At 41.6% G+C, this 27,955-nt stretch overlaps 2 protein-coding genes across 10 annotated transcripts in view; both read right to left on the reverse strand.

Annotated features, from left to right (window-relative positions):
* LOC309709199 (LIM and calponin homology domains-containing protein 1-like) overlaps positions 1-16,102 on the reverse strand; it is a 31,328-nt gene extending 15,226 nt beyond the window's left edge. For 2 of the 8 annotated variants that reach the window (XM_082537722.1, XM_082537721.1), the window contains exons 1-2: positions 1,458-2,519; positions 1,020-1,289 (exon numbers count right to left, since the gene is read on the reverse strand). In XM_082537722.1, coding sequence (XP_082393848.1) covers positions 1,020-1,289; positions 1,458-1,837 — 650 coding nt within the window. In that variant the 5' untranslated portion in view covers positions 1,838-2,519. Of the gene's footprint in view, positions 1-1,019; positions 1,290-1,457; positions 2,520-2,578; positions 2,781-4,139; positions 4,211-4,827; positions 4,956-5,422; positions 5,534-5,629; positions 5,661-5,748; positions 5,856-5,944; positions 6,015-6,125; positions 6,197-15,432 lie in introns of those variants that run through there. The other 6 variants (XM_082537727.1, XM_082537728.1, XM_082537723.1 and 3 more) reach the window with 6 other exon arrangements.
* Positions 16,103-17,252: 1,150 nt separating this feature from the next.
* On the reverse strand, positions 17,253-23,258 carry uchl1 (ubiquitin carboxyl-terminal esterase L1 (ubiquitin thiolesterase)). Of its 2 annotated transcripts, XM_082536303.1 has the most exons (9): positions 23,126-23,258; positions 23,017-23,028; positions 22,452-22,580; positions 21,906-22,047; positions 21,577-21,662; positions 20,001-20,048; positions 19,655-19,724; positions 19,510-19,568; positions 17,253-18,234 (listed from the first exon to the last, which is right to left on the reverse strand). In XM_082536303.1, exons 1-9 carry the CDS (start codon positions 23,156-23,158, stop codon positions 18,151-18,153), a joined length of 663 nt encoding a protein of 220 aa, XP_082392429.1. In that variant the 5' UTR covers positions 23,159-23,258; the 3' UTR covers positions 17,253-18,150. The 2 variants fall into 2 exon arrangements, with proteins under 2 accessions (XP_082392429.1, XP_082392428.1); XM_082536302.1 differs by lacking the exon at positions 23,017-23,028 and having other exon boundaries at positions 23,114-23,258.
* Between the last annotated feature and the right edge of the window lie 4,697 nt (positions 23,259-27,955).

A 27,955-nucleotide genomic window follows, 5' to 3' on the forward strand; every position in this document is an offset into this window, starting at 1 on the left:
CGAATGAGCCAAATAGTGCCGTGGCACAGGTGTGTAGTAAAATTAGACATTTTGAGAACTATGCTCACTTGCCAGGAACAAGATCCAAAAACTGATACCACTGTGTTGTAAGGTTATTATTGTTGACCAAAACTTAAAACTTAGTGTGAATTTTTTAAAAACCTAAATCAAAATAAACAAAAACATGCTTTAAAAAATGAAAACAAACAGAAATGCTATTGTGCCAAAAAATAATATTATAGAAATATGTCTTCAGAGGAGGCTTTGTTAGATATGCTTATTGAGACTATGACGTCTACAACACAAGGTTTGTACTACAATACCTGTTCTTATCCTTATCAACTAAAATAATCAAAGTGACACTGAAACTAATAAAACATACACTGTAACAAAACATTTTATACAATAAAAAGCTGAAGTGAAACAAAGCTACTCTGAAACGTTTTAAAACTCATACCTATCTCATTTATTATCATTTATTATCTCATTTAGCAATCAAGTCTGAAACAAAATCTCTGAATTTTCCTCTGGCTGTTTAACGGGCTGAACGTGTTGGTTTTTTTTACAACAATTATTTATTCTAAAATTATAATTTCACTTATGTTTTTGTTGTTTGGGTTTTAGATAGCTGAATATTCAATTTTCTGCCTTTTTAAATTCTATAGAAAGCATCTCATTTTCAGTTTCATTATCCTCCACCTTTTTGATAACATTTCCAATTAAAACACCAGACGTGATACTCTTCTGTGTCACACCCTGCTGGGGGGTTTAAAGTGGCTGACACAAACTGAATCTATATTGCTTCAGCTAAAAAATGAATTAAACACTTCTTTATATGAGAACTGCTTACCAATAAATAGTTTGATGATCTGATGAAGACTAAAATAAAACAAGAAACACACCCACCCACACCACCCATTCTCTTGTCACCTCTTAAAGATCACACACTTTGCATACAGCAGCATTTACATGCATTGTCTTGCGTGTTTGCTGAAACAGACTGTGTGTGTTTTGGGCACCTTGGTTCACTCATCCTGAGTCTCTCCCACTTCTGCATATCTGCCTGGCTCATGGAGGAAGACACAAAGCTGACCGGGCCGTCCCTGTGAGGGAGGGGCCTACTCTGAGCCCGTCTACGAGCCAGGTCGTCCTTCTGCTTATTAGGCATCGCTTTAACCTTCCCCTCGTGTCCCTCGTCCTCCTCATCCTCCTCCTCCTCGTGGCAAGAGGGAGAGTTTAGGAAGGGGTTGTCTTTGCGTGTAATGATGTCAGCAACCGCCTCCTTCTCACTGTCCAACCACAGAGCCAGTACAGCAGCATCACACGGCACACATCAAAGTGGAGCGCAACACATCAAACCACAAGTGACCGCAACAGGCAAAGAAACAAAGAGTGAGAAGAACGTTTAGAGGTGAGCGAGAGGAAATGGAGTCAAAACAACACCACGCTTTGCTAACCTGATCTCCTTCTCCTGAAGCATTTGCTGCGAGGCTCGTCTGATGCCCTCCCAGCGCTCTCTGTCTTTATCGGTACATAATGGAGGAGGGATGAACTGGTGCACTTTGGGTGCGACTGTGCCACGATGAGCTCGCCTGGACGCCAAGTCATCCTTCCGGACATCTGGAACTTTCCGCACTGCTGCTTCCTCTTCCCCGTCAGAGGGGGAATCCCACGCAGACTTCTGGGAGCTCAAAAAGTCGTTATCACGGCGGAGGATGATGTTCGGAGATGGTGACCTCGGTTCCTTTTCCTCCGTTTCGGGAGGGCTGGGGTTAGAGACGGGGTAGTGCAGCGAGGCAGTTTCAGAGGATAGTAATGTGCGGGTTTTGATTGACATGCGCCCAAACGGTTGTTAGTCCAGGTCAGTAGTCAGATGTGTCTTTATGTGTTTTAGAAACATGACACAACCACACAGAATTCCCGTCAGCTGAAACCTCTATCACAACACAAAGTGACATGGCTTAACTGCTCCTATATGTCTCTTCTCCATAAAACCAGCAATGACAAATCAGTTAGTTCACAGTCACAACAGACATCAGTGGGCTATCACACAAACATTCTCCTTAAAGCAGCAAGACAGTTACAGGCAGACAGCATCACTAAGCCAAAGGTTCATCCAGAGCACCTGTTTCTACCATCAGAAGTTCATGTTAGTGCATGTAAACAAAACCGTTTCTCCACCACAGCAGAGGCAGGAGTTGTCATGCCCATCCTCCCTGACCTGCTGTAGCGAACGACAGCAGGAAGAACTTTAATTCCTGCCTTCTCCAGCTTCTGCATCCTCCTCTGCTCCAACACTTCCTGGGTGACCACTTCCTCTTCCTGTTTTTCCCCATTGTTCTCAGGTGCCCAAGTGACAGTCTTGGAGGTTTTGTGGAGGAGTGTAATTTTTTTGCATTGATCTGCAGTAGCTTGTGGCTGACTGAGGAATGGCAGGAAGATTAAAAAAAGCACATTTGTGTTTTTTGTGCTTTTACCTCTTTTTTCACCTCGGTTTTTGTTTTTTCACAGTGACACTTGTATTGCTTTGGAAATCATTTAAAGCCAAATAATTTATTTTTAATATGTTGCTCATTACCTCCGCTGCTCTCTCTCTTCCGTATGTGGTTTTCGCCGTGGAGTTGGGACGTAGGAGGTGGCGTTGGTTCGGTTAGGAAGAAACTGGTTAAAGGGGACAGAACTTCTTGCTTCTTTGCTGGAAGTCCTTCTGGCCAACATGTCATCCTTCCGCACATCTGGCTTCCTGTTGGGGGCATCGGCCTCCGAGTCGCTGCCTCGCCCTGGGCAACAAAGAGCAACAGAGCATTACAGAGAAAATAATGCTGAAGGTCGTGCAGTTACTTCAAATTAGGCCTTCGATATAACACATAGAGAAATACAGGACCCAGTTTTCACTGACACTGAGATGCAATCTGTAGTTGACTCTTATCAGGAGAAGAGAAACGACATTTAAATGCAGCCAATACATTTTAAAGGCCACTTCAGTTCCTCCTGGTAGCTTAAAAAAGACTCATCAGATTCTTACATAGCAGGAGTTTGCCTCCCAGACTGCAATCTAAGATGTGGTTAATGTTGTTAAAAGGATGCATCAACGCAAACCATCTTTTCCTAAACTTGCCCGAGCAGAGCTATTTCTCAAATCTAACCAAACTGCAACTGAAAACTGAAAATAACATCAAAGAAAGGAACGCCTTCTGCCTCAAAGCCCTGACAGCAAATATCTCCCACTAGCCCAACCAGCCTTCATTCACAAAAAGTGACTGAAGGCAGTGACAATCCCCTTTGGCATGAATCCTGTTTGTCAACAAGTTCGACAGGCTCCAGATAACTAATTTGCACATTAACAACCACAATAAGTGCAGGATCAAGATAATGAGATTAGTACCAATTATTTATACCAGGTGCGAACACCCACGGATGAGATGTCATTACCCAGCTGAAGCACTCAGACACAGATCACATGGTAATCTTTTGTGTAAATGTTCTTTCTAAATGTTGCCAAAGAAACAGTAACACCATATTTTTTTATTACTTGTGACATGATCATTATAGATACTTTTAAGCATTTTATCAATTTATAGCAACATCACAAAGTCCTTTCTACTCCTACCTCCATGACCTAAAGGAACCGGTTTGGGGGTAGTGTTTTTCTTGTAACCCTGCTGAGCATACGGTACATTATAGTGTCGACATAAAAGACACAAACAGGATGTCTGTGATACCCCCTCCCTCCATCTCACTCACTCACACACACACACACACACACACACACACACACACACACACACACACACACACACACACACACACACACACACACACACACACACACACTGTGATATTCAGCTGTTGCCCTCAGCCAGTCTGACCAGTTGCACTATATGAAGGTTAAACAACCAACATGCTGTCGAACAGCAGTGAGTCTAATTCTGGACGAGCAGATTTGTATTTAAAGGAATGCTGTAGTTGAGTATTTGGGTATCTACACTTTTGAAGTTTTCCTTTGAGAGTCATTTGGGAGCTTTGCAGGCCACCAGCTTAACAACAAAGGCTTGACACAGTAGAAGTGGTGAGAAGCAAACAGCTCTCTGAAAATATAAAAACAGGATCCACTTCAGAGGCATTTCATCAGAACTGACCGTCGCTGTTTCCTCGATTCACGACGTCGGGAGAAGGGCTGTGCTGCGAGCGTGAGCCAAAGGAATCCAGACTGGCAAGAACAAAAGGACACATACCAGAATACATTAGACATGATGTAACTGAAGTCACTGATGGGACACTTGTTTGAACACAAATGGAGGTCAAAAGCTGTGCAATTCAGGGTAGACCAGGGGTGTCAAACATAAGGCTTGGGGCCCAGAGTTGGCCTGGCAAAGATAAAAGCAGTGCAGTGCTCTCTTCTGATACACTCTAACATCAGAACAAAAACTGTGTGCCGGATGCTTCATGGCATGGGTTTCTGCGGGCTGAGCAGCTCTTGTAGGTGTGATGTGTAGATGGACCATTACTTTTGTCCATATTTAGATCCATGCCCCCACCTCCATTTAAAAATAAGGTGTGAACACCTGGTGGGAAGGGAACCCGTTCTTTCTCTGTGACATCATACAGAACAAAGCGAAAAACTCTGTATGAATGTCGACAGCAGTCTGAAACCTGAGCCTCGCAGCCCCCACTGACCTTTTTATTATAAACTTTGGCCATGCCTAATATAAGCATCTGCCATCGTTAGGAAATTAGGAATAGCATAATAGGTCCATTTTAAATACCCTTGTGCCTGCAACAGCAAATTATACAGCATGTTCAGGAGTGTTGACAGATGTGTCTCACCTGTCTAGGGAGTTGTCTCGAGTGTGCCGTGGCGGAGAAAGGGACTCACTCCTCTCAGAGTCCCAGCAGTCATAACCGCTGTCTCTAACATTGCGCTTCTGTGAACTGTCCCCTCCTTCCTCGCTCTCCTGCACACACATCAGGTTAAGTAAATTAAGTAAGTAAAATTGTATTTGTATTTGTAAAGCTAAAACATAAAAACAAAAATCAACCAAAAGCATGTTTAAAAAGATGAGTTTTTAGCTGTTTTTAAAAGACACCACTGAGTCCACAGATCTCAAATTAATGGTATCTCAGGTTAATATGCAGTCGACTGTGTGAAGCAGGAGCAATGCATGATGAAGCTCAGTTATGGGTCGTCAAGTCTAAGAAGCAAAAACTAGAAAAGGGTATTTTATTTAAACAGACTTGATTCAATGGAGTCCACAGATCCAGTCTGAACAATTTTTCATATCCTGTCTGCAGGTGTTGTTGTGTAACAAAAACAAACCCGTCTCCTGTTTCCCATCTCGGACACCCCAACAAAGACAGGAAACTAACAGGTCCATCCCCCACACCATCTGCCATTTCTGTACCTCACTGTGATTTCACTCACCAACTTCATCTGAGCAAGAAGCCCCTCGAACTCCTTGAGGTTTAGAGTAGGCCCACTATAGGAAGCACAGCCACTGGCAGCTTTCCCCAACCAGTACACTGTGTTCAGCACCTGAGAGACACAGCCACAGGGGTTTAGGGTATATCTATAAATGCCAAACAGACTAATACTCAAGCTAACGAAAGAAAAAAAATGGTAACAACTCACATTCTTTAGTTTGCGGTTGCAGTCTGAGTCCCTAACAAGAGAGAAGAATATTACTATTGCATGTTACTCTGCTACTGTAAAAAAACACAAACCACACATTTGCACATTCACTCATTTACTTGAGGTTAGCTCGTATGGAAGTGTCCTGCAGGTCCCCTGGGTCAAACAGCTGGGCGCCCTTCAGGCCCAACTCCTCGCAGCCACGCAGAAAGACTGACAGGTTATCCTGGAGGAGACAGCAACAGCCGGTCAGTTCATCACTTGAACAGGGGTGATTTACAGAGATCAGTGTCGCACTGGAGAGTGTTTCCTTACCAGCCCGGCGATGGGGGTGGGCAGCCTGTTGATCTTCTTGACGAGTCCTGGTTTGATCGCACTTAGGAGCCTGTGTAGAGGAGGAGGAGAGGCCGAGATTTATTGAGTCTTATGGGAGTTTGTGCATGTTGGTGATGCTTGAGACATCAAAAAGTGATATGAAGTGAGGTCACAGGCTTACTCGCATAACAGGATGCCGTTCTCCAACGCACTGCGGAAGTCCTTGTCTCCAAAGCTCTTCCCGGTTACAGCCTGTGGAAGAAGGACAGGAAAACACAGATGTAAAGGTGGTGGATGGGGACACAGAGTGCAGCTCTTTGCATAAAATGGGTGAATATTTCTTTAAAATATCACAGAATAAATAAAACACCTGTGGATTCTTCTGTATGATCAGTTAAAACAGGCCAAAACTCATCAACATGTTCTATTTACAACATTATATAACACAGAAAAAGAGACTGGTATTCTATTACTGTTGGTAGAATTAATCAGCAAATATTTTTCAGCTCTTTAGTTAGAATAAACAAGCACTGATTAGCATTAAGATGCTAATGTGAATGATATCTCTGCTTTACCACCACTTGTCAGATCAGATCACAATCTGGTCTTTCTTCAGCCCACACATAAACCCTGTGTAATGAGGCGGCTTGTTACCACCCGCTTATTCAAGAAATTGTCTCCGGTGTCTTAGGGAGTGTTTCAAGTGCCCAGACTGGAGTGTGCTGCTGGAGTCACAGGATAACAACATAGATGTGGACAATGACAGCAGGATGGACACCATCAGGGACTACATTAGCTTTTGTAGGCATGCTGTGGCTCCAGTTAGAAACATGTGGCTGCTTTCCCAATAAATAAATAAATCCTGGATCATGAAAAAGCTCCTTAACTAGAAAAAAAGCAGGCATTCGAAGAGGAGGACAAGGAGAAGCTCAGGTGTCTGGAGTGGGAACTGAAGAGAAGCCTGAAGCAGCCAAAGGAAAGTGGTCCTGTAATAGTGGAAAACATCCTCTCTCAAACCGGCGCTCAGAGTATATTGACCGGTTGAGAAAAATATATGACCTTAACCTACCAAATTATAAAGACCCTGGAGTGTCTGGCCCTCCCCCTCTTGAGTCTAGGCTTCGTGTCCAGGACCCCTCCAGTTTTTGTCACCAGGACCACATTGTATACAGTCCTTTACATGCTGCACAGGACCTACACACACCTAGAGAGCCAGGATGCATGTGAGAATCTAGTGTATTGATTTCTCTAGTGTTTTGGACAAACTCCAGCCTCTCATATTGGAGGGGTTGGGTGTGGATCCCTTCCTGATGTCCTGGGTAACAAACTGTTAGTATGACCTCAGTTCGTCAGGCTGGTCAACTGTGTTTCTGGGACGGTGAGGTGTGATACAGCGGGCGCACAGTGGCCTGTTTTAGCACCATTCATGTTAACACTATAAACAGCGGACTTTAAATACATGCAAAAATACTGTGATGACACAGTTATTGTGACATGAATCAGTAGTGGACAAGAGCACTAATACAGGAACCTTGGTGAGGCCTTCAGGGACTGATGCAGTGGGAGCTGCCTCCCACTTAACACAACTAAAACCAAGGAGATGGTGATTGATTTCAGTAGAGCTAGAGCATCCCATCTGCCAGTCTCCATACAAGGCAAGGACAGGTCCTATTGGATGGCAAGTTGGACTGGTTGCTGAACACCAATGCTCTCTACAGGAAGAGACAGAGCCGCCTCTTCTTCCCACTGAGACGGCTGGATAAGCTGGTGGAAAAAGCCAACTCTGCTTGGCAGAAGGCTGGACTCACTTTTTTACAAGTGCTCTTTAAATGATCATAACTCTCATTCAAATGGTTTCATAAAGAAGAGAACACAAGCTTTACATGAATATTTGGTTTATCATGGTAGCACAAGGCATTCATAAGATAACGCTATCTGAACACAGACAGAAAAAATCAGCTCCACGTAGATTTTATCATGCACGAGTCACAATACCATGTTCTTCAACTGTTTTGGGCTAGAGAGAAAATTTAAATGGCTCCTGAATGATGAGGATTGTTTTGTAAATTTGCAGCAAAATTGATAAAATATGTCCATTAGGCCTGTATGAAACTGTGGTGAAGAAACTGAAACCTATAATGGACAACAGTGGACACTCTGGGAAGTGAAGCCACCTAAAACATCATCTCACACTCGTACACATTCTGCCTCCTGCATCAACCTGGATGGACTGCACCTCCTGTTTTTACCACAATTTCTTAAATTATTTTACACATCTAATCCTTTTATGGTTATGACTGGAAGGATGATTGTTTCTTTAAAATGAGCTCCTAGGTATTTGAATTTCCCCTTGGCGATAAATAACATAGTTCTCTGTCTAAGAAAGATATCACCTGGCGGTTCTTCCATCATTATTTGCAGCCCATATGTGAAGCATTTACTCACAGGACACATGCTTACACAGGCCCTGGATTTGTGCCTTTCTATTTTCCTGACAGAGGAACCTGCTCCTTCCCTGCTCACCCTTCCCCCAGCATTTTTTCATCAGCTGAAACCAAATTAGAATGACGCCACGTCGCTGACACACTGCTCAGTGTCCTCTTTCAATTTTATCCAAAATGTTCCCATATGCCGCAGCGATAACCTCAATCCTCTAACCTAGGCTCTGATTTGGACTCTATCCTGTAGGAGAGGAGAGAATCAGGAAAACCAGAGGTGATTTACCACCCTCACACCAATGCACCCGCACGCCATGCTTTCAGGAGCAGTTGTGTAACCAGAGGCCAAAGATGAATGAAAGAGAAGAGACCAATGCTGTTTAGACATTTAATCCAGATTAGTAGAGATTACAGTTAGCACCCAAACCGTTAAATGCAGGCCCACACTCTCTGATTCTGCTTTTCACATATACAGACTGGTGGCAAATTACAGGATACATACCAGATTAAAGTTGATCACTGAGAATACATTTGAATTTATTGGCCGGCACCACTAATTAACCTAACCCTACAAAGTATATATACAAGTACGTTGGGTTGTGGGAGTATGCTAGAGTACCCACGCAGACATAGAGAGAACATACAAACTCCATTTACAATGTATTATATTAAAAAAAGAGAGAAATTGAAATAAAATACAACATATTTTATTTCAATTTCTCTTTTTTAGTTCCACTGCACATATTGTTCTTGAAGAAGAGCACACACAAGCACAGTGCATCTGTAGCTATGAAAACAATATCACTTTTCTTTATTGTTACATAAGTGATGAACAGATGTTTCCCACTGGCATCCACTTCTTTTTCTTGTCTTTCATCACTCTGTGTGTCACTCTCTTACACTCACCCACCCACAGAGAAACACATACATAAAGCTTATATTTCTATCTTTGTGAGGCCCCTCATTCACACACAACATCTCCTAGCTAAGTCCTAAACTCTAATTCTAAACTGACCCTTGAAGAAAAAAGTGTTAACATGAAAGCAGCTCTTTGAAGATACATCAGGAAGAGAGGAGCAGTCTCTCCTCAGTACAGGGTTTTAAATGCAGGCTGGTATTCGTTAGGTGTTTTAAAGACTGTAAAACATTTAGAGCACAGCCATGTATAATTTACTCTCAGAGTAGAGTACTGTATTTAGGGGAGAGCAGGACTACTGTTTGTGTTTTGTATAGTTCATGTGTGCGTGTGTGTGTGTGTTTGTGGAGGAGACAGCAAACAGACAGTGGGTGGGAGGTGGAGGTGGTTAATGATTGGTTATGTGAGCTGAAACTGAAATAAATGCAGCGATTAAACACAGTGACTAATGTAAGTGTGCATGTTTTTGATAGAGAGCTCAAAAATATTGAAGCAGAAGAGAAAAGAGAAGATGCCAAAAGAAGAACTGGGGCTTTATGTATTGTATGTATTCATGTTAGCTACAAAAACCCAAGCCAAAGGCCTCGGAGGTATTTCAGCGCCAGTAACAGTAATTCGACCCTCGCTCATAGTGGATCGCTCTGCTCACCCTGCGTGAATGGCAGCAGCAGCTACCACTTAAACCCTGAGGTGTGTGTGTGTGTGTATGCGCAGATGGGTAGGGGAGATGCAGAAGTAGGCCAAAGTACCCTTTATTTTAACAACTGAAAAGATGGAAAGAATGAGAGAGCAGACACATAGGAAGCAGAGGAGGAGAAAAATATCATGTGCTGTAATCCATTTAGGTGGTAAAAGACAGGGTTTCACAGGTCAAGACTAAACATGATGACAATTTGGGGCCACTTTGCTAAAGATGCAACTGTCAGGAAACCTCCTGAGTTAAATCTACATATTATTTTCTTTCCAAATATAAATGTTCTGTAATCTTGTGAACCCCCCAATTTATGTTAAATACAAATTCAGAGGCACTTCATTATGTAATTCCAGTATTACTTAATAAATGATTAGGAAGTGTCAGACCAATATTACACCCAAGCTTATATTCTGTGTTTAACATCCATCCATCCAACCATCCATATTTTAATGAGGTGATGCTTTTCTTTGTGAAAATAGACCCAATACAAATTGAATATATCAACTTATAATGAAAGAATTTTCAATTTTCCCACAAGATCCAAACCATGTAGCCAGTAATGAGAAATCAGGGTCATAGAGGAGCTGGAGTCTATCCTATCTGCCATAGGGCCCCTGGACAGATCCCCAGTCTGTCACAGGAACAGAGAGACAGCCAATTTAGAATCACCAATTAACCTACTAAACTCCACAGATGGTGGATTTAAACCCAGGACCTTGTTGCTATGAGGCAACAGAGTTAACCATAGCACCACCATGCTGCCCCTCTTTGTTCTTTGGTTAATTATACTATGTACTATACCAATGAAAAAAAGAAATCTATGTAGATTCCTTTGCCCCTCAGCCTCCTGGCAGATATACCTGTGGCATCAATTTCAAAATCCTACGTCACCTCATTCATGAGTTCACAAGATTTTCAGAAAATTTGACCTCTGACCTTGAGATCAGCAGGATTAGAATACATCTGAAATTTCTAGAAGATATCCCTATGTTATCAATTTGAAACTCCAACACAACTCATTCTGAAGTTATCGTATTCACAAACTTAGGTGTCCATACTGGTTACCCACCCACCCAGCAGGGTAACAACAATAAAAAAACGTTATCCATCCGTTTTTTAAAGTATGCAAACCAAGAGATAAATCGGCCACTGACATTAGCAAATGTCATCTTATTTGCCGGCTGATCTCTGTCAACCATGCTGGTGCCATCCAGTATTGAAGCTTCCAAAAACATATTTAGACATTTTTGATAACTTAATTTACATTTTACTGTACTTTGTAGATAAACAATAGCTGTGTTCACTACATAGACCCACATCTTAAAATTTTATCACATGGTCAACAAGAATAATACTTGTTTAAATATTTCACTAAAAATATGGTTGTGTGTAGATTTTGATGTGCTTTGAACCTTAAACTGTAGTACTGTTTCATGCACAAGAGACTAATACCACATTACCACATCCAGTCACAATTTGGTTTTTGTGCGTGTTGTGTAAAACATGAGAGTGACTTTCCATAAACCAAAGAAACCTCTGCTAACAACGAGCCTGTGCGAGTATTTTGAAATTCTTTCATTCCCCATCTGATGCATGGAAAATCCATGAATCCATGCTCTCACACTCTCCCGTGCAAGCCCGGCTGGCTGTCTGAGACTATCAGCGTTAATCTGACTTGGACAGCTGTGACATCTGGCACACACACGCGCACACACACTTATTCAGGCATACACATTCTTCAGTTTATTCCCCATGCATCTGACTCTATCTCTTGCTATGTGGTATATGCTGATGAAAGCAGAGGCTCACGTTTGTCTCTGAGGTTCAAGTTGAGTTTAACCTGCTCAGCAGCTGAGACTGTGTGTATGAGCCCTGTGACACTCCTGCCTTGTCTTGTCTATAAACAGATAGAAAGGCCCTGTCGGTGCCAGCTGAATTTCCTGCTCGGGTCATTTGATGATATATAGCCTACTGCCCCCACTGGAAAGAGTGACACCTGAGAGCCTGCCCGTGTTATGTTCCCATAGTGACCGGTGTCACCCGACCGGGGCGTGTCCGAGGAGTGTGCAAGGCTGTCAGGAGTATCATGCATAGCTGATTGGCATGCGTGAGTGTGCATACACTTTGCATAGTTTACAGACATGGCAGACAGGCACTGAACAAGTTGCAGGGAGTGTTTGGTGGCATGGTCATCTCTGAATCCCCATCCCCACCTGTGAGAGTGTAAAAATACCCCACCAGAAATAGGTTGAGCCTGAGCAGCCTGAAAATAACTGGAGTATTAGGAGGCAGGAAGACGACAAAGCGAGAGGAACACTGAGCAAAGACGCAGGAGAGATTAAGATTAAGAGGTGGGCATTAACCTAGACTAGACTGTGCCTGCTGCTGAGGGAAAAGCTAACACAGTCCACAGTGTAGGGTCAAAAACTATCAGGTGCTGAAGCTGTATATGTAGTTATGAAAGTGGCAGATGGTCCCAAAAAAACAAAGAGGACTCAGCCAACTGCAGAAGGGCTTAAAAATGACTTTTATCTCCAAGATTTAGAGTGTTAGATAAATCTGAAAGTTGAAGACCTATTTTCTTCTCAATAAAGACACAGTACTGTGTTTTAAATTCTCATCTCAGTACTTTGAATATACTGCTGTCTTTACAAGTTTGGAGGCAACACAACAATGCATATGTAAAGTTATTTATCTAATGCTTATTAAATGATGATACAAGTCACAATAAATGGAGTGCATATAAATAAAGCACACACAGCCTGAAATACAATGATGAATACTCCAAGTTATGGATAAAGCTTTCAAACTTTTTAAACATGAACAAGTAACAAATCTGCAACTCAACAAATCTGAGCTCATCTATGAATTATCTTTAAAACAAATCCATTATTCTCATGTTGACAACAACCAGAAGTACCCCATTATCACTAATGCAGCTAACGGACCGTCAGTCCTTTTACTCTTCTATCCTGTTAATCATTATGCAACCCAATGGGGTCCTGACCTCCAGATTAGGAGCCACTGTTACACTGAGTGCACTGGCTGGTTGTTTAATCTCTGATTGGATTTCAGTCTTATCTGTATGCACTCATTAAAGGCCTGTTCACTTAACTGTTTGGCTATGAAGCTTTCCTGAATCCAGCTTCTCCTCGACAAAAACACGAGTATTATTCAGTATTAGGTGTGCTTTCTTGTATAGATGTAACCCTTTGTAGCCTCGACATCAGGACTGTCATTAAAAGAGGACAAGTACTACTGAGGACAAAATAGATGTAGAGCTTGCTGTGCTTCAAATTTGGTCGAGCTTCAGCTTTGCTGCAGTTTTTCACATCTCATTGATGACAGGACACTGAGACTTACTCTATATTAAAATTCAACCAAGTGTGAGCTCCAGTGCTGTGAAAAAGTAATTGCCGCTGTCCAACTGCAAAAGGGTGACTCGAGTAAATACAAAATGCATTTTTTAAATGATTGAGGGAAAACAGCTATCCTAATTGCCCCCTCAGCCTAATAACTGGTTCTGTCACCCTTGGATGCAAGAACTGCAATCAAGCACTTGTGATAACTGGCTGCGAGTCTTTCACACCACCGTGGAGGAATTTTGGCTCACTGTTCTTTGCAGAATTGTTTTAATTCACCTACACTGGATGGTTTTCAAGCATACCCAAGTCCTACTTTGATGAAGCTTCCTCCAAAAACCTTCATTTTATTTATTTATTTATTTTTTTGAAGCCACTCAGAGAAGGACTTGCTGGTGCATTTGGTTATTACCTATCATGTTCTTTTCATGAAATACTGTCAGTTTAATGCAGATGTAACAGGACTTAAAGCTTCCCAAAACTTTTGTGTTAGACTACAGAATATTTTTTGTCTCTGGGTTCATCAACATGTTTTGTTTTGGGGTTTGTTTGTTTTTTTAAATAAATGGGAGCCTTTGTGTTCTTTATGGTCAGTAGTGGGTTTCTCCTTTTTTTTCTCCATTTTTGTCCTGACTCTTTCTTATTGTTGAATCGTGAACTCTGACCTTAACTGAGGCAAGTGAGGCCAGCAGTTCTTTAGATGTTGTTGAGGGTTCTTTGTGACCTCCTGAATGAATCATCAATATGCTCTTGGAGTAATGTTGTGAGGCTGGTCACTCCTGGGAGGGGTTCACCACTGTTCCAAGTTTTCTCCATTTGTGAATAATGGATCTCACTGTGCTTCACCGGAGTCCCAAAGCCTTAGAAATGGCTTTGGGACTCTTTCCAGACTGATATATGTCAATGACTTTGTTTCACAGCTGTTCTTGAGTTTCTTTAAATCGTGAGTTTGTTGAGATCCTTCAGTTCCTTTAGTTTGCTACCTGTCTTTATTAGACAGGTTCTATCTAAGTGATTCAACAGGTGTGACAGTAATCAGGCCTGGCAGTGACTAGTGAAATTGTACTCAGCTTTCAAAAAAATGTGATTAATTACAGTTAATTCTTGATTTAACAAGAGGGACAGTTATGATTTCATATAGAGGTATCTCATAGATTTTTCTTTTCCCCTAAAAAATTAAATCATAATTTTAAAGATGCATTTTGTATTTACATCTCTTCTAAGTAGGACCAGGTAGGAAACAAAGTTAAACATTTTAAGGGGCTTTATCCATAACAGCATCCTGTTCTCTCTCTACCAGAGCCTGTGGCAAACTGGCTAATGTACAGGACAGCCAGCACAGTCTGTGGGAGTCTTGTGAAAACACAGCATGGTGTGAGGCTAAAGCCAAAACTTAACATTAAAAAAAATAAAAATAGTCATTTTGAAGCAGCTCCAGTCCTTTATCTCCTCTATCTGAAATGCTGGCTGGCAGGTAGCTGAGCCGCTCTGGAGGTATAAAATAGGTCATAAGGCAGCAGCTCCGCGGGCAAACCGTGATTCACCGCTCAGGCTGATGGAAGGAGGCACTGTATCCGAGCAGATGATGGTGGAAGCGATGCAGCAAATGATAATCTCATCCGATGCGATCAACCGTGGGTACAGTGAAGCATCTCGTGCGTGAACACTGGCCCGGTTTCATAACCATGGCAACCGGAATCCCCTCGCGCCTCAAAAAGGGGGGCGTTTCCTCCTCCTAGCAAGTAGAAAACAGGCTCTCCATCGTCCCTACACAAACAGACACTCTGCGAGCTTTTACTTCATGATGACGGTTTATTTTCGAGCCCGAGCGGCGTTTAAAGTCCCTACAGAGCAGGTGTTGGCGTTCAGTGTCATTAGGACGACGACACAGGTGAAAACTTTTCACACGCACAGTGGCTGTTGTCCCACACGGACACCGCATCGTCCCCCTCCTCCCAAACAGGTGACGCCTGGGGTGATTATTTATATCCCCGCTCACAGCGTGTGGCTATATGACCCGTTTATGTCCCCGGTGTGCAATAGCAGCAGGCCTCTGAGCCCCCCCTCTCCTCACTTACCTCTATCCATTTCTGAGCCTCCCGACAGGCTGGTTCGGGATGGTGCTGCTCCAGCGGCTCCTGCTCCCGCGGGGCATTCGGTGAATCTCCAGAGGCACCGGGGCTAGCCATCTCCGGACAGGCCGAGACCAAAGCCGGACGATACGGTGATACGTGATATGTGATAAGCCTCCCTTCAGATGGTCTGTGTCCGGAGCCCGTTATGTTCGTCCTCGCGCGCTTCCCCCGCAACTCCGCGCTCTGTCACGGCGGGTCCTCTCGTGCTCCGCGCGAGCTCTGCGCAGACTGTGGCGCAGAGACAGACAAGCGGCTCCTCGCGAAACAGGCGCTAAAAATAATGACTCTTTTCCGCCGAACTGCGCGAGGCTTCTGTCCTCGGCCCCCGCCGCGCGTTTCGAGAAACGTGAACGCGCAGGCAGGAATCTCTGCGGGGGAGGTCGAGATAGATAGGAGAGATGCAGAGAGAGAGAGTGATGAGGGAGGTGGGGGCTGTTCGAAGGTGACCCATAATGTGTTTGAAGGGGACTGGTCATACCTGAGCACAGGTAGACTGTAGGCTTTAAAATGTGAAGCAAAGAGCACCATAGAAATGTAAAACTGCAGTATTTAAATCACAGGCAGGTAAAGTCAGCGTGTTTTTTATTCACAAAATCAGATTTGTTTGGTATGAATCTCCAAAGCATGATATAATCAAGATACAATACCTATATCACAGCTGATAAGTCTTTAGTTTAGTAATGTGACAATACTGAAGTCTGTCCCATAATTAATGACATGACATCGTGTATACGTTAAAAAAAAAAAAAAAAAGCACTAAAACGATTGGGGGGGGGGGGGGGGTGCAGGGTAACAGGCTCCTGCCCCCCATATCAGGTTGATCAGGTCCTGCTTCAGACTCAAAAAGTCAAGAACCTGTGAGCTCCAGTCCCAGCACCACCAGGTTAGTCAATTTAAGTTGTAGCTCAATTTAAGTGGCATGTGTTGGAGTTTAACACACACAGACTAAAAAGAATGGATTGGTCATGTGTAACTATCAGCACTGGTGATAACAGCTGTTTCAGATCACTGAGCTTAAATGTGGCTTTTTCAGCTGGCAGGTCAAACCAGTTATGTTGGATCCAGTGACCTGTTCAGAAAGACATTCTCAGAGTAAGAAATAAATGCAATATTTCCGCTCTAACTGCCTGAGTGTACTGTCATGTTCCTTTGTTTCTTATCAAAACATGAAGTGTTGCTCGTGCCAGTATGCTGCCTGCTCACCTGAAGGACAGACTGTCTTATGTAAGCACAATGATGAGGTGCTATAGACAGCTCTTTCCTCTAGTTTCACTCTTTTGAAGTTGGACAGCAGCCAAGTGCAGTCCAGGATGAGCCTGAGGTCGTTTAACCACATCACAAGACAAAGGTTTCACTTTGTGTGTCAGCTAAAAGCCTGTAATGTTAGAGTAATGGCAGGGGTAGAAAAGTTCTCAACAGTGAAATGGTAAATGGCCTGTATTTGTATAGCGCTTTTCTAGTCCCTAAGGACCCCAAAGCGCTTTACACAACCAGTCATCCACCCATTCACAGCCACAGCGGGGCGCACTGACAAAGGCGAGGCTGCCGGACACTGGCGCCACTGACCACCACCAGTAGGCAACGGGGGAAGTGTCTTGCCCAAGGACACAACGACCGAGACTGTCCAAGCCGGGGCTCGAACCGGCAACCTTCTGATTACAAGGCGAACTCCCAACTCTTGAGCCACAATCGCCCAGTAGTTCATTTCCCTGTACCGTTTACTTAAATATACCCAATGGATATTAGGAGACAGGACAACAGGACAAGGAGACAACAGTTGCTTTATTATATTCCCACAGCTGTATTAACAGTATAACGACAGCGACATAGGATTTGAAAGTGCAGAAAGGTAAACAATTCAAACACAGCCAGACACCCAGCACTGCACAACAACCAACATACAGTAGCACTTCAGATGTTCCCTACTTCACTTTGGAAGTTGTATTATCTGTTAAACTGGCACAGTAAGGGTATATCCGTTTGATCATTTGTGGATCCTTGGGTTTTTAAATAAGGTGCCTGTTCATTTTTTGAACACTGCAATGAACTGAACTGATTTGCGATCACACTAAACATAAGCTTATCAGAAAGAACCTCAGTTTTCCAGAGACGTTTCAAAACAGTGAGTAGGTTTCTTCCTTGCTCTAAACAATGGTTGATTATTTCTACAGATACATTTGGGCTATTCAGCAGAACATCAGATTAAGAACTCAACCACACAGAAACTAAAGGGCTTCAGAAACAAAACTTCCCTCAACATCTTTTGTCTCATCTGTCACACTTGTTGGCACAAAAGGTATTTTAACATCAGTCTTCTGAGTTTGACACAGATGCAGTGGAAAAAACTTTCAGACATGTGCACACAAGCAGTGGTAATGACCACATGCTGTACAGATTCACAGCTAAACCACATTAAACTGTATGGACAGGCTTGTACTGTTAGTGTCTGCAGAACAAAGGGCTCTGATTGTGTTTGTGTACATGTGGTAATGCTAAACAAGACTTTGTTCATGAAATAAGAGAAATGTGGAAACAATGTGCTTTAGTGCATAGTGTCTGCAGATGTATGCGCACACAGGTTGCCTGTTGATTGTTTGTCATGTGAACGCTCCAGGACATTTTGGTTTACAATTTGCTCAATTTTGTGTCCTACTGAACATCTTAATTCTGACAGAGAGCCACTGCAGAGAAGCGCACTTCACCTTTCTCCCTCTCCATAAATCCACGGCACACTTTGGCTGCATCCTAGATATGATCAAAAGATGACATGTCAACTAATTATTCAAAACTCTATCCACTATATTTAAACAATACATCAACTAATTTTAAAATGGGAGTGCACTATTCAGAATATGAGGAGAGACTGTCCTAAAGCGCATTTGTATTAACGTTTATTTTACTGCTGATATTTTCATATTTTAGTAGGGCAATATCACTGATGTAAATGCCCTGATAATGAGGTCTAGTGCTGCCAGTTAACAGATCCATGTTAAGTTAAATTGAAACACTTTAGGGAAATTCATCCTCTAAATCAGTGGTCCCCAACCCCGGGCCTTGGACCGGTACATGCGTCGTTTGGTACCGGGCCGCGAGAGTTGAGGTTCAGGTGTGAAATGTATGGTTTTTAAATCTGTTTTCAGCGTTTTTGTTATCGTTTGTATCATTTACTCTGTTTTCCTGTGTCTTTTCACGTGTGTTATGAATAAATTCTTTTTTTTCGGTACCGGTACTAGTTTTATTTTGTTGTATTTATCCGCGACACCTTAAAGGCCGGTCCATGAAAATATTGTCGGGCATAAACCGGTCCGTGGCGCAAAAAAGGTTGAGGACCTCTGCTCTAAATGTTTCAACAGCATTACATGCTGTGCACATAGGTAGCTCTGAAAGCAGCAGTCTAGCAAGTTCCACTTCAGTGCAAGTCTATCATAGTGGAATGAAGGTATTCAACTTCCTAGTAGCTGGGTGATTTTAAAACAATACTGTGGTATTAACTGGGAACTTGTTGAGCATTCGACACCATTGCCAGGTGCAATACTGCCATCCTCCGGTAGTAGTAATGCATTACAAGCAGATGTTCATAAAACAAACCAGCTTGTTGAACTTCAATTAAATTAAATACTAATTCTTACTTTAGAGGCAAGTCTTTTACCATATCTAGTTCTCAATAAATTACCACATTTAATGATGCGGTTTTATCTCACATAAACGTGGGTTTGCCTTGTGATCATTTGCTGCAATCATAAATAATCCAATAAAAATTTACGAAGCAAATTAATAATTGCAAAACTCTCACACATTTTTGCATTTCATTGCCAGGTTATGTAATAATTTAACCTCATTTTAAATGACTGCAATTTGTATATCAGATATACAAATTGACTAAGCCCAGTTTGGCAGACTCTCATTCACACTCCCTCTCCAGTTTAATACACGACTAGTTGATATGCAAAGAACAATGACTGTTATTTTCAGTTTGTAAATGTTCAAAAACTGAAAAGTTCAATAACTGGATATACATACCATTACAAAGGACTCCTCTTTGGTAGGACCGTGGTTCACTGGTCCATTTATTTTCCCATCTTAAGATATAAGATATTAGAATCCACAATGTAAAACAAATACAGGGACAGTAACTACAGGATTGTGCATGGGGCCAAATTCTTACCAAATTCATACAGCTGTCCATTTACATTGACGAAGGCAATAAAGTGAAAGTTGACTTTATCTGCTTCTGGCTGTGAAGGTTGAGACAAAATGAATAACTTTGAAAAAAGCAAAGATACCATAACAACTACTTCTGTTTAAATATATAGTCTGATCTCTTTAATAACCCGCACCCCATCTCACATGTGGTCCATAACAATGTAACTGCCTGGAAGCTAATGAAATAAAACTGCTCATAACAGCAATCTCATATGAAGTTGTCCTACACAGGTCTAACATTGACCTGCATTACATGTGTTTGGTCTGAATGTGGTACAGTGTGTTGATGTTGTGGTAAAATGCCTTACCCGACACTGGCCCTGTGCAGCAATCTCATTGTGAGCATCAAAGATTGCCTAAAAGGGGGAAGAACGTGCAAGATGTAACTAATGAAACATAATACTTCCATTTTTATTTAAAAAAAAAAAAAGTAGCAGGGCAGTCAAACAAGTTTGAAAGGTTTTTATAGTGTTTTGTATATAAGTGAACCCACCTACTACATCTAAAGAAAATTTGGCAGTATGTGGCACCCCCAAGTGGCCTTAAAAACCAATTCCATTATGCAACATTCTAGGCCATTATATTCACTCATTTTCACTTTACTACAACTTTGCTAGCAGACACTAGTCTCAGATATGACACTGGAATATAAAGACACATACACCTATGTGACATTAACAATGTTTGCACAATATAGCATTTTTTTTATATATACACAAAGGAGGACAAGTCATTTCAAACTGAAGTTTAAAGCATCCATTTTAAAATGGACCGTTGCAAGTTTCCCTGTACAATTGAGCTGATTTCAGGTCAGATGAGCCCCTTATACAATAATACTTTGCCATTACATTTATTTGGTTGGTCGACACAAGTATACTACAGACAGACTATTGTACAAGTCATCTAATATTCCTAGATGTGAAGACTTTAGGATAAAAAGATTAGAGTTTGTTTTAATTTTTAGTTTGTCCAGCAATTAGACTTTGGTGTCAATGTCTCTCAGCAGTCCCAATAATCTCCATTACTTGCTGGACTCCAGTTATCTAGGTTGATTGTGGACTTTAGGTGGGCCAGGAAACCCTTGACCCGTTTCAATCCATGGTCAATGTGGACATTGTGGAGGACCATAAATACCTTGGAGTACACAGTAAATAAACTTGAATGGGTTAAAAACACCACTGAATTCTAAAACAAGGGCCAAAGTAGTCTCCATTTTCTGAGGTGGCAGCAGAGGTCTTTTAATATCTTTTCGACAATGCTCAGGATTGTTGCATGCAGGGGCAGCAGGTCAAGAGTCGCAGATGTCAACAGACTCAAACTGATCCACAAAACCAGTAATGTTGTGGGAACGGAGCTGGACTCCCTTAGGGTGGTGTCTGAGAGGCAGATATTGCCCAAGGTAAGGACAATGCTGGATAATGCCTCTCACCCACTCCATGATGTGCTGGCTAGTCACAGGAGCACATTCAGTGAGACACTGAGATTACCAAAAAGCACCACTGAATGAAACAGGAAATCATTCCTGGCCATCTCCCTCTACAACTCCATATAATACACTGTGCACACTGCAATAGTTACACCTGTGGCACATGCTTTACAGTAAAACATCAAATGACAAAGTTTCAGTTTAGAGTTTAATGTCAATCATATATTTCACCTCTGTAATATTCTTGATATTTATAATTGAGCGATTTGTATATATTAGAGCCATTTCTTAAATGTGTAAACTATGTAATGTATCATATTATTTAATTAGTTCAACATGTTACTGTTACTGTCTTGGAGCAACCATAATCCTAATTTCCTTAGGGATTATTAAAGTATTCTGGTTCTCATCTACCAAATCAGATTTATTATAGACCAAATAATTTAACTGCACTTTACTTTGTTTTTCTCCAGATGTTTGGCACGGTCATCAGGAGACATATTTGCTGTCTCATCCAGAAATTTCTTCAAGGCAGAGGCACCATCTGAAAATGTCAACATTATCTTAGATACCAGGAAGATTGATTATGCACATCAAGCTGAATCATGGGGTAACAGCACTCTTTGTTGTTTAACCTTTCATTTAGTACACTTCCTCCATGCATTTTATAGAAACAGATTTGGAAAGTCCAGTAGGAAAATTTACACAGGCAGAATTATTTTAGTCACCAATTTAAATATTTACTCACACATGTTCAGTTGGTGCGCCAGATCCCTCTTGTACTCACCAAAAGTCATTTTGTCTTTGTTGTTAGCCACAGCATGGAGCAGGGCAATGGTGCCACAGGAATTGACTGCTGTCTGCTTCAAGAAATAAGCCTCAGAACCTCCTGAAACCTTATCAGCTTGCTGAGATCTGAAAGACTCATGCTGCGGGAGGGGGGGGGGGGGGGGAAGCATGTCATCATCAGTCTGATAATACTGTGTAGTGGGTCTACCACTTAAAATGAGCCGAGTCAGGAAATCTCAACCATCAAAAAAAAAAAATTCCATTGTTTTATTAACTGCAGTATGTTTAAACTGTTTAGTATGTGAAAAAATATTAAACTTTAACCATTTGCATTCAAACTTATAGTAGTGATAGCATCTGCTGATTCATTTCCTCGTAGCCATCTCTCTCGCTCTCACTCCTCTACCCATCTAAATAACATTAGGAGTTCTTTTTCTATCCATGCCCTCCCTGCATCTCTGCGTCACCCCACTTGATACGGCCAATATTCGCTTGCTCGACCCACCCTTCCAGGAAGTAGTCAGCGCCACCACCCTGGTGTTACCTGTTGCGTTAAGGGGAAGAGCAGCATCAAGGCACAGCACGGCTTCGGCACGGAGGAGAGCTGCTCACCCTCCAGCCCCAGCACGTCGACGAAGCGCCAGCTTTCACCAACGCCCAGCTTTCCCATCATCTGAAAGGCACAACGATGACGGAATAAAGAATAAGCCCCAACAGTTGCACACTGGCAGACGATGCTCTCAGAAGCTGCTCAGAGATGCTGCGTTATGCTGGTTCACTCAGGCCACACCCTTTAGCCCAGACACTGGGACAGCCGCGGGAAGGATGCTACTGCCCGTTAATATGGGATAACGGTCAAACTCTTGTTAACCCTGATAATTTCATTTTTAGTATCAATTAACGCTGTTACCTGGATAGTTGGCGATGCAACTACACCTCTACTGGTATACTGGTGCTTCGTAGTGGTCTGATGGCGTTTCAATGTTGGAAACACGTTAACAGCCCTCTAAACTAATTAGCCTCTGTGAAACTTACCTCGCGGTTGGGTCAATCAGTGGTTACTAACATGTCGCCATTATTCGGCGGCTAACGTTTAATTTCATACGCACCTTGTTCAGCATCTGAAACAACAAAAACAAACGAAAAAAGACAGCGGTAAGACAAAAATCTGCTGTCTTTGAAAGCATTACTGTTGTAATTAAGCACACATTTCCTTACCTCCGGATTGATTTCCATCGGGGTCCACTCCATTGTTGCTAAAGTTGAGCTATCACTTCTCTAGGTCAACCTGCTATCTCGACTACAGCGAACAGCCGCGCGTGTACCCTTATTTATCGCTGCTGATCATACCACTTACCGACAGACGCGGGGGTGGGCCCAGAGCAAATAACCGTCGGTACACAGATTTAGCAAACTACCGGACAAATATCAGACAGACTTAAACGCCAAATTTAACGTTCTACACGCCCGAATACCAAAGTACATATCAGAAAGACATTTACGTTTATAAAAGTAGATATTCATGAAATGACACCTCTAAATACAAGATCATTCCGAGTAAATCGCGTTCTTTCTAGAAAGTAGGTGTGGCGTATTGATGACTGCCTATCAACAATACTTGTGCTTGTGCAGCCTCTAACACTTAAATAAGATTTAAACTGCAGCCTTCTTATACCTGTTCAACGTCTCTGCTACTTGCGCTCCTGTTCACTGCACATGCAACAAGCTAACAGTCACAGCAATATTAATTATATTTATTTGTAGTGCACAGACTACGTTTATTCCCCTTTTGTCGTCCTTGTTTCCACAGACCACTTAAGAGAAAACTAGAAACAGATTATTTTTTTCTGTAATTCGCTATGTTATATGACAATTATAATCAACGTGGAAAAAGTCAGTATGAAGAAATAATACTTTTTCAAATAACCATATTTTAAAAAAATAAATAACCCAAGCTAGTAATAATAAATGATCAAATGTATTCCCATACCTAAATACTATTATTCTGGTCTCTTTACCAGAGAGAGTTATTATTATTTAGCCTTTCTCCTTTAAAAACAACCACTTATTAGTAACTAAAGAGCATATTTACATATGAAATGAGGCTAGGAGTTTATAGCTTGTAGTAAGTAAAACCTGAATTGATAAAACTTGTAATCACATGTTGTGCCACACCTAGAACTGGATGGTTAGTCTGAAGAGTGTTTTTTGTACAACAATCTCAGTGTTTTTACTTGTATGAAATCTTTGTGTGCAATGTCCTTGAAAATCAGATTTTTTTATTTCTTTTTTCCCCCAAACATGGGGTTTTCTGCTTCAGGATAATGTATTTAACTATTCATTTGCTTGTGTTGTTGTTCTTTAAATAATATTAAATTATTATAATTGTTATTATAATAATAAAGAAGAAAAACTCTACAGACTTTAGTTGCTAAATATGACCTTAGCCCAGGGTTCCAGTGGGATTGTTTCCTTGTGTCTTATATTCCCTGCTTTTCTGCATCTGTTTGCTTCCTTTGGTGTGATTCTGGCCTATATGCCTGTGTTAGCACCTGATTATTTATGCAGGTACTTGTCTGTTTAGGTGAGACTAACCTGCTGAGTAAATTGTATGTGCAATAGAGTCATTTTCTCCTGCCTTCCACCTGATGGCACAATAACATAAGAGATGAATGTAATGTCAACATTACATTACATACATTACAAGTACACTTGTGCATATGAAAACTTTACTTGATGAAAATATGTTGTTTCCTTCATACTGCATAGCTCATGAATCATCTGACTCTGACATCTGATGTGTAGCTAAACTTCTTCACACTGATAGAAAGACAGAAAGACTGCCCTTGTCTGTATGCCTTTTGTGTTTCATTTGCAGTAACTTCCTGTTGTATTTTGGTAACTGCTGTTCCTTGTGGGTCTTCCCATATTTTACTTCCTCTGTGTTTGTTTTCCTTCGCTATCAACTCCACCTTCACTGGATTCACCTGTAGTTATGGTCCTTATTTGTAGTCCTATTTTCTCCTCTGCAAGTTGTTGGCTAACCAATTTTACTGACTGTGTTGTCTTTCTGGTTCCTTCTGTTTTGGTTTTGTTGATTTCAGTTACGTTTTCCATGAAAGCTCAGCTTGTGTTCATCAATGTGCTGCCTAGTGTGTCCTGAAACTGGGTTCTTTAAGGTACTTGCATGTACGAATACACTGTGGTTACAGCATGCATGTTTTATTCATGGAGAATGGACTTTAAAATACACCCACTGGCCACGCCATGAGGTGCACCTGTTCAGCTGTTTGCTAATGCAAATATCTAATCAGCCATTAAAATAATATGCATAGAATGTTCAGACTCCTTTGGGCTGAGAGTAAGAAAAAGGTAACTTAAATAACCACCCATCTCAACCAAAGTATATAGAAGAGCATATCTGAAAACATAAAACACTATAGCAGCAGAAGACCATACCAGGTATCACATTGTATGATAGGGTCAGAATTGGTCTAAACAACATGAAGGAATGGATCCATCCTGTCTTGCATCAATGATTCATATGGGTGGTGGCACAATTTGTGCCCTTAGTGCCAGCTGAGCATTGTTTAAATACCACAGCCTGAGTATTGTTGCTGACCATGTCCATCCCTTTGTGTCCACAGTATACCCATCCTCTGATGGCCGCCTATAACAGGATAACGTGCTATTCAAAAAGCTCAATTCATCTAAAATTAGTTTCTATAACATGAACAGTGAGTTTATGTATTAAATGGTCTCCGCAATCATCAGATCTCAATTGGACTGATTGTTGCTGGATGTGGTGATTAAAATCATGAATACACAGCTGAAAATCTGTGTAGTGCTATCATGTCAACATGGAGCAAAATCTCTGAGGAATGTTTTCAGTACCATGTTTGAATCTATGCAGTAAAAAAATAAGGCAGTTGTGGAGTCAAAAGGGGGTCTGATCTTTGGAATGTGTACCTAATAAAGTGTTGCAGTAAATGAGTGTACATTGTACTGAACCTACAAAATATATGTTTTATTCAGGCAGAATGGATTTTAAAAGTATGTTTTAATCAGATGTGATGATGGAAGTCACCTGAGGGAAGGGCGGAGATTTCATGTGGGTGGGCTCACAGGTCAGACTGAAATGGGTAGCTGGTGATATATTCTATATGTCTGCATCCATTTGTCCGTCTGCCTGTGTCGATGGCATATTTACCTGTGGGTTTAAAAGGGGAAAGCAAGAGTATATAGAAAATCCAGTAGAAGAGGACAGAAGGAAGAAGAAGTGAAAAGAGAAATCGGATACATTTGAATGCTCCTCATATTTGCGGAATATTCCTCTGATCACACACTGGAGGCTTGAGTTAAGACCTTCATTCTTGGAACTTCATCTTCTTCCATTTGATCTTGAAGAAATTTGACTGAAGCTGTTATTTTTTTAGCACCTAGTGTCTGGGCCTCTCAGGATGGTCGCATCTTCCAGAAGACAAGAAAAACCAAATAATTACCTGTAGACAACAGAATAAGACCCTAACAGTGTTACTGTACATCACCATAACTCTAAGAGGCAACAGTTTCAGACAGCGGTCTGTCCATCCTGGTGCATACTTGCTGAGATGAATGGTGTGCCTCCTTTAGGAGCAGGTTGGGGATGGAGCACGGTGGTGTACTGTTGTATCTTCGCCTCGCTCAGCATGCTGTTGGCTCTGTTACTCTGGTTCTTACTCAGACAATTACAACGTTTCAGAGGCAGAAAGTGACAAACACGCGGTGTGATGTACACCTGCTTCCAAAAGCGGCCTGTTTTTCTTGTTTTTTAATTAATGTGATCAATTTATGAATTGTGGTATAATATTTAAAATATATTAGGTGTCTTTAAATAGTAATTCAAAATAGTATGTTTATTGATGCATGTTGTATTCGTAGTATGTTTGCATCCACACGTGGATGCCTGTCAGTCGGATTACAGTTTTATTAAATGTCATGTCTGTCATTCCAGGAGCGATTCTGCTCATAGTGTTCATAAATGTATGATTACTTCTAGACCTCAGCTTGATATGTGCTGGATGAGTGCAGAAGTGCAAAGAGTCCAGAAAAATACAAAAAAACCCCCAAAAAAACAAGATTTTTGGATGAAGTTGAGAGTTTGCGTTGTGAAGACAACCACGGTGGTGCACTGGTTAGAAATGAAAGAAGACTCCTCCAGCTGGCTGGGGCCTTTCTGTGTGGAATTTGCATGTTCTCCCAGTATCCGTGTGGACATTCTCTGGGTGCTCTGTGGGTTTTCCCACAGTTTGTAATTCTAAATTGGCCAATTTAGCTGTGAATGTCTGTCTGTGTTAGCCCACCTTTCTCCCTGTCACAGCTGGGATAGGCTCCAGCTGCCCCCATGTCCCTAAATTGAATAAACTGATGGATGGATGGAGCATTTCGGAGCTTCCAATAGCCAGAGTCGTAAGCAAATGTGTATGGGTGAAGCCCTCAGAACTTTTTCTGATAAACTGATGCTTAAAGTCATCCTCCAGTTAAAAATTCTTTGTACCAACTATGTCAATGCTAAGAAAATTGGGATGTTTGATCTTCACGATGCAGAACGGTGTGTGTGATATTTGTAAGTACTGGCAATCTGTCATGCTGAAGGGGAAAGTTTTTATTCCTGTAACACCTGGACATACTGGCAGCATCAATCATGACGTCTCAGAAAAAGCCAATTTCCCACATGCAGTTCATACAAGTGTGATGTTGGAAGTTCAGTATTTCTTTTTACCCATTTAAATGTGAAAAATCAACTCTTTATTTCTCAAAAATTGTGTTTATAATAAAAGCTTTCAGTCGTGTGCGATGGTGTCAAAATCTGCACAAATCTTACCCACATAACTCGTGTTTTTTAACAGGCAAACACACACCTCTGTCTGTGTGTGTATAGCTTCTTTGTTTGAATCGATCACTCCCTCTCAGTTTACTTGGTAAATTATTGACATGGGATGAAGATTCCCAACATGCCAAAGCAGAAGGCTACTAAATGAAGAGCATTCATGAGCCTAATGATACAAA

This window comes from Aulonocara stuartgranti (genome assembly GCF_965226115.1).
Source record: "Aulonocara stuartgranti genome assembly, chromosome: 6".
NCBI lineage: Eukaryota > Metazoa > Chordata > Actinopteri > Cichliformes > Cichlidae > Aulonocara > Aulonocara stuartgranti.

Bases quoted from the DNA above. Each gene is read 5' to 3' on its own strand.
- uchl1 (XM_082536303.1), bottom strand. From the start codon at position 23,158: ATGGAGTGGACCCCGATGGAAATCAATCCGGAG. The intron at 21,663-21,905 runs GTGAGTACAAGA...TGACATTTTCAG, and splicing joins CAAAGACAAAATGACTTTTG to ATGGTGCCTCTGCCTTGAAG. The intron at 20,049-21,576 runs GTAAAGTGCAGT...TCCCCCTTTTAG, and splicing joins AACATCTGGAGAAAAACAAA to GCAATCTTTGATGCTCACAA.